The sequence below is a fragment of the Oratosquilla oratoria genome, chromosome 40 (genome assembly GCF_046742065.1).
Source record: "Oratosquilla oratoria isolate Oo_2021 chromosome 40, ASM4674206v1, whole genome shotgun sequence".
Taxonomy (NCBI): Eukaryota; Metazoa; Arthropoda; class Malacostraca; order Stomatopoda; family Squillidae; genus Oratosquilla; species Oratosquilla oratoria.
In genome coordinates, this window is record NC_134816.1 from 38,683,830 (window position 1) to 38,691,329 (window position 7,500).

General features: G+C 37.9%; 1 protein-coding gene across 2 annotated transcripts in view; it reads right to left on the minus strand.

The window, feature by feature from the left end:
- Positions 1-3,898: 3,898 nt before the first annotated feature.
- Positions 3,899-7,500, minus strand: part of LOC143020789 (beta-1,3-galactosyltransferase 5-like) — a 20,218-nt gene continuing 16,616 nt past the window's right edge. For both annotated transcript variants that reach the window (XM_076177539.1, XM_076177540.1), the window contains exons 5-6: positions 7,297-7,500; positions 3,899-6,501 (exon numbers count right to left, since the gene is read on the minus strand). The exon at positions 7,297-7,500 is cut by the window's right edge and continues 73 nt beyond it. In XM_076177539.1, the coding sequence (XP_076033654.1) occupies positions 5,950-6,501; positions 7,297-7,500 (756 nt within the window). In that variant the 3' untranslated portion in view covers positions 3,899-5,949. The remainder of the gene's footprint in view (positions 6,502-7,296) is intronic.

Sequence of the window (7,500 nt, forward strand, 5' to 3'; positions counted from 1 at the left end):
TAATAATAATAATAATAGTAATAATAATAATAATAATAATAATAATAATAATAATAATAATAATAATAATAATAATAATAATAATAATCATAATAATAATAATAATCATAATAATAATAATAATAATAATAATAATAATAATAATTTCTTTACTCGTCCACTCGGAAATGTCTAAATCGGCGAAATAAGTATGTCGCCCGGATTCCCGCTGCTTTTTCTACGCATGCGCAGATCGTAAACAACACGGTCATGGGTCATGGTTATCAGTTACTAACAACAAACCGCCAACACGTGGTCCAAAACAAACTTGAATGCCTGGATCAGCTTAGCAAACGTGCTGGGCAATGACACTTTATTCTGTTGTGTGTGATTATTTCGTGTGGAATATGCCGTGGATTGGAATAATTGCTGTGAAAGGTCCGAAAAGCTCTAGAACATTCGTAGACATGCCAATGGAAGCGTGTATCAGAGATTTTTGGAAATACTGACCATCCTTAGCATTCAATTCTTCCTCTGGGTCAGCCGCCGCCGTTGTCTTCGAGTCTGACTCCGTCCTGTCGGTACATTCCTCGGCTGGTGTGATAGGAGAGGACGTAAATCAAACCACGTCGACACAAGTGGACATGGAAATGCCAATCACTGCCCTAGTTGCGTTTGAACAGCATTGCATTTTGATCCGATTTAGGGAAACGTCAGGAGTCCCACGGTCACGGATGAAAATAGCACTAGAGGTATGGCATCCGTTATTGATATGCTGATGTCTGTAAACCGAAGATATACTTATCTCCCCTCGGAAAAGTAAGTTTTATCGCAAAAAAAAAAAAAAAAAAAAAAAAAAAAAAAATGGTAACAGTCTCATAAACTTTGTAACTTACAAAGGGTTTGATGTGTACTTCTTTCCCTGTCGCATGTCCTGGGTTTACAAATATGGGATCCGCGAAACAATCATAAAAAGGGCATAATGATAATAATAATAATAATAATAATAATAATAATAATAATAATAATAATAATAATAATAATAATAATAATAATAATAATAATAATAATAATAATAATAATAATAATAATAATAATAATAATAATAATAATAATAATAATAATAATAATAATAATAATAATAATAATAATAATAATAATAATAATAATAATAATAATAATAATAATAATAATAATAATAATATTGATAATTGCAAAATAAAAAATATTCATCTGGCAGCAGTCTCTTCCATTTAGGTCCTCATTTATTTGCCAATAACGTCTGCTAAAGATGCATAGACAAAGTCGAAACAGGTCAAGTATGTTTACCTTCAAATAAAATATATCCCAGAATCTCGTACCAACCGCCCACCACAGACACACACACACCTCGTCTACAAAACTCTACACAGCTGCACATCTTCACAGATTCCGCTCCGACTGCGAGATAGATTGCACCCAATGTCCGGAGTCGTCCAACTTTCGCTTCACTTTATATATATATATATATATATATATATATATATATATATATATATATGTATATATATGTATATATATGTATATATATATATGTGTATATATATATATATATATATATATATGTATATATATATATATATACATATCCATATACATCTACACTGAATGGTTCCCAGCGATCAATTGATATTATTCAACCACAAACAACTTTTAATTCCATGCCATCGCATATCTCTCTTGATAGCGCATTGGTTTAAGTCACTGTAACTTTGTTACGGGTTAGCTGGGTTCGAATCCTCGGCTCGTCCACGTTTCAATTTCCAACAAAATGTCTCCATCGAGCGATTCTTCAGTCTCGATTGCGATGGCATGGAATTAAAAGTTGTTTGTGGTTGAATAATATATATATGTATATATATATATATATAAAATCAGCCATAAAATCGATTTTTCGCTAATAACAGCTACCCATTCCCACACCTGTGCGCTCTGTAAATCTCTAATTATCGTCCTTACCTACACTTACCAACAAACTTAGCAATTGCTGGGAAAACATCAATAATCTATATAAATATTATATAATTATATATGATTTTAGTCTCATGAGTTTTTTTTTCGTAGTCCAGACGGCGCATGCACCCGAAATGGGGGTGGGGGAGGGTGAGATATTAGAGACCTTACTTCGCCGCACAAATAGAACTACCCTTAATTAACTAAAAAGGATCCGAATTCAACTTCCTACTTTGTTGTACATTCATGCCGGGCCTTACTCACTTGAATAAGCATGATTGTTCTCACAGAGTATCCAGGTATAGTGTCCCATCACGTCCATCCTGAGCAAAAAGAGGATGAGATGGATTAGCTATGTGTGTAGGACGGACACCAATAGGATCCTCGAGCAATTCCTGTTCAGAGAGCTTGTAAGTGGCCATCCACCTCAAGGAAGACCAAAATTACGCCTCCATGATGTGCGCAAGGGAAGCATGAAGAACCTACAAATAGACCACAAGACCTGGGAACAGACCTCTTCAGACCTGGAGAACCGCCGCAGTCCACACTGGAACACTCCGGCAAGAAGAGGAACTGAGTCCTGCGTGGGAGATAAAGCGCAAACGAAGGAAAGAGAACTTTGTTTTCGGCCTAATGGGAATTACTAATATGCTAACTGCGAGGATGTAGGTTATTTGTTCTCAGCCTTTTTCACTCCATCTCCTCCTTTTATGAATTCTCAACATTCGTGTGTTCCCCTTCATTTTTCTCCCAGCCAAAAAAAAAACATAAATAATACTCGTGATATCATGATAATTTTTCTATGAAGAGAAGTTCTTTGCTTTATTACAAAATTGACAATCACAGTTATTTTGTATTCCATATGCCAGGACAGAGTGATGGAATTTTATTTTTCTTCAGAGTCCTGAAGAAATGTACAATTTGTAGCGTCAGGTCATGCACCTCCACCCTAAAAAAGTAGTCTTGTCGTGTCCTCCAGATTGAGACCCACTTATCTACGAGTAGGTCGTTAAAGCGGGAATATCTTTCAGAACCTCAGCTAGAAGGGTAATATCTGTCGATTATTTAATCATTAGTCCAACACGTGAAACATAACTATGGTCATAAACCACGCAATATTTTTTAGTAAACCCCACAGACACATTGACTATGGTCATAAACCACACGCGTAGACATATCATGGATCCATATATGTAGATAATTACACTCGTGGTGTAAAATCAGTGACCTCTGCACATTCATATTTGCTCACATTACTCAAAAAAAACACACACGCAGGTGGGGAAGCAACCTTACTCAGGTCAATGACACATAGAATTAGTGGTTTCGGCTTTGAAAAAATTGGGAGGGAAGTGTTTGTTTACAGTCCAAATTGTTGATTTTTACGTTACAAAATGCCAATTTTGATTTTTTTTTCTTAAAGCAAGGTGAGGAATCTCATTAGTGAACTTGATTAGGGTGATAGTGAGGCCAAAATATTGAATAATTTAATTAATTTATTACGCCAAAAGGTAACATAGTACATAGCCATGAGGCCGAGATTCTGGTATTCACAAATGTTCACATTTCTCTGAATACGCTACATATATATATATATATATATATATATATATATATATATATATATATATATATATATATATATATATATATATATATATATATATATATATATGAGAGAGAGAGAGAGAGAGAGAGAATTGGTTGGGGAAGGGCAAACGAAGATGTGTTGGGAATAGAGTCAATTGCCCTAACGTTGCGACCAACTTGGTCTTCTGAAGAAGAAGACCAAGTTGGAACGTTAGGGCACCAAGGTGGTCGCAACGTTAGGGCAATAAACCCTATTCCCAACACATCTTCGTTTGCCTTTCCCCAACCAATTCTCTCTCATTTGTCTTAGATATTATATATATATATATACATACATATATATATATATATATATATATATATATATATATATATATATATGTATATAGTCATCATCACTCAACACATGGATAACGCATGAGAATATCATCTTGACTACAAATGTCCATTAACATAAGTCCTTGCGGTATAAAGTCATTGGTGGTCAAAGAATGACTAACACAGACAAGGCAGACTTCTCAGGCTTAAAGAAATTCTTTGAAGAAACAGACTAGGAGGAATTCATGAATACCAGTGGGACTATGAGGAAATGAGGAATATTTCTATACTCTTACAATCTGGGAATAAACAGACATTTGTCGAATATAAGTGGAAGGAAGATGCGGAAGCAAGACTAGATCAACAAAAGATGTGAGATATATGTACAAAAAAGGAATCTGTTTGGGTAGAATGGGGAAGGAGAAGAAACAAAAGAACAAAGGAAGCTTACAAACGAGCTAGAAATGGCTATACAAGAATCCACGTACAAGAGGAGGAAAGGAATTTTGAAAATAAAGGCACAAGTGAACTTGTAAATTGAAACACGTAGAAAAAATCCAATTGATAGTGGGTGATGAGGTCGTTCAGGAGACCTCAGCTCAGGCAGAAACAATGAATGAAAGTTTCCGGCGAAGTGAGCAAAAATTCGGGTTTAGAAAATCTATGTGTGAAAGTGAGGAGAGTGCTTATTCTTCTGGGGTTGCTGGATGTGAGAAAAAATTCAGGACCTGACGGGATCTCAAACTGGATACTTAGGGAATGTAGAGAACAACTGGTGGACAAGATTCACAGTTTTATCATATGCATGTTTATTAAAAGAGGGAACAGTGCCACAGGATTGGAGAAAGACCAATGTGGTACCAATTTACAAAGACGGAAAAATAATGAGGCACCCTTGAACTATAGGCAGGTATCATTGACCAGAAGAATAGTGAAATTATGTGAAAGTATTGTAAAAGATTGATGGGTCAAATATTTTAGATGAACATTTTGACAGCCAATTTGGCTGTAGATCTGAAAGGTCAATGTGTTAAACATTCTAAATTTTTACTCTGGAGTGATTGATGCTCTACAACAGAGGGAGAGCTAGGTGGCCTATGTGTGCCTCGATCTTGAGGAAGGTTTTTGATGAAATACCTCACAGATGACTTGAGTAACTTGAGCATATTTTAGAACTAGGAGGATGGACGAGGGATTTCTTTGAAGGGAAGACACATGAGAACAACTCTAAAACATGTTAGGATAGAGAACAGTGACCAGCAGTGTTCCACAGGGTTCAGTGCTAGCACCTATAATGTTTCTTATCTATACTAATGATATGATGACAGGTACAGGCAGGTATGCTAATATGTTTGCAGATGATGCAAAAACGAGACGAGTGAAAAACGAGAAGGGCTGTAGGCTGTCGCAAAAATATCTAAACTATATTCGGATAGAATAAGGAATGGAAAATTTATTTTAATGGCAAAATTGCAAATTATTGGAAATGAACAATAGCTGGACAGTACCATCTTTGAATTATTCCTTGGGAAGTGAATCTATTACAAAACAAAAGAGGAGAAATCTTTGGGAATACTGACAAAGGACAACCTGTCACCTGACAGACATATTAGCTTAAATAGTTGAATATAGATTTTGAATCACTTAAGAGGGATCTAAACGTTTATGGTGTACATATTCATGCCCACATTCACCCAAAGTTATTGGGAAATATTCACAGCCGGTTAATCAGTCGGTCGGTCGATTCGCATTCTCGGCTGGTCTATTTTGACCACCTGGAATCGGGTACACCCCTGCAGTATATATTTTAGTGGACGGCAACAAATATCAGTGTAGATCTCTCTCTCTCTCTCTCTCTCTCTCTCTCTCTTTCTTTCTCTATTAACGAGGCAAATATTTTCTCCACTGTAGTCCTAATTTGTTTTTCTCATTTTCTGACAGAAGTCAAATAGATAAAACTGAGTTTTTTATAACTTTCCGTTCATCGCCATAGAAATTGGATCGTAAATCAACGAAACCTGAGAAATGCAAAATAAAAGTTAGCTTAAGAGTGGAGAAATTTCGCCTTGTTTAGAGAAACGGGGAGAACGAATATCCTTCCTTTTGAGCGATGAGAGACCACCACGAAGCTCGCGTCGTGACGTCTCCCGGATGGTGGCAGAACAAGCTGTTCCCCCGAACTAGGCTGTCCTGTATTAATTCATGATTGAGTTCGTAGAGGGAGTGCAGCGGCCGGTGTTCGATGCCGGCCGTCTGGGCCAGCACGCCAGAGATATAGGCGTCATCGACCCAGAGGAACGGTGACTTGAAGGAGGCCTCATAAAGTCGTGGCACGAAGGTTGTGGGGAAGACGAAGGCGCTGCCGGAACAGTAGGTCGGGTAGGTCTCCAAGGGCCATTCTTCTTGGGTGACGCACCATTTGGAACAGCCTTTACCGCGGAGGACGGGCATGTCCCACCACACGGCGCACATTATTCGATTGATGTCCTCTCCCGGGACTCCGTCGAGGTAGTGCAGGAAGTCGACTAGGGCGAAGATGTTGATGATCATGTCGTCGTCGCTTTTGAGGACCCATCGGGGGTTCATGCAGTTGTCCCCGAGCCACTGGAGCGCCGAGATGCCCTAAGGAGGTAAATCAAAAGAAATATATTGTACTTCGTTCTCTATAAACATAATTTTCCTCGTCGACAATATCACGCCGATGAGGTGGAGTCTAAGAGGGGGTGAAGGGGGGATTTAATGAGGGCCGTAGGATTGAGGGAGAGTAGGTGTTAAAAATTATATAAAGAAATAAGGAAACGACGCTCCTAGGAAAGAGGTTAGACACAAGATAATCAAAATAGAGATATGGAAATCTACAATATTTCTGAGTAGAGACGAGAGGAATGCAAAATGGAATTCTGTCTACTCCATCATAGTGTTTAAAAGCTAATTGGAAAGATAACACAAATGCTGTGGAAAGTGGTGAACATTGTTTCCCCCTTTCAGAAAGAGAAACCGGGAAGACCCATACAATGATGGACCAATTTTGTTTCCAAGTGTTTTATGTGAAATGTCAGGAGAAACTATCTAAGATGGACCAAACGCCCAGGAAAAGTATTGATATAAGGAAAAATATAATGTTTGTCTCATTCTCTGATGATGCTCTGCCAAGGAAGGAATTTTGCAATGGGAGTATTTTTGCTGTACAAACCAGATGCGTTCTGATTACCATTGCCATTCGTAGGTAGATATGTGGATTGATATAAAAGCGGTTGTTATATTATACTGATCTTTGTACTTTAGTGGGTCTGTGAAAAGTTAGACTCATTTTTTGGCAGCCTCTCCCCAACCAGCCACTGTTGCCAAAGAGCGAGTTTGCTTTTTCACAGACCATTTGGAACAAGGCCGTTCCATGGTACGGTTGGACTGGGTTACCTTGTAGGAAAGATTCTTGTAGGTATCGACAAAGTCCGTCTGTATAATGTCGTGGTATTTCTCGCTCTCTTGATCAATGACCCTCTGTTCCCAGCCCGTGGTCGCTGCCCCGAAGACGAAGACAACCCGGTTTTTTGTGACGTTGTAGTACTTCGGATTGCCCCAGGTGTCCCGGATGAGGTGACGGGCTTCAGTCTTCCTGAC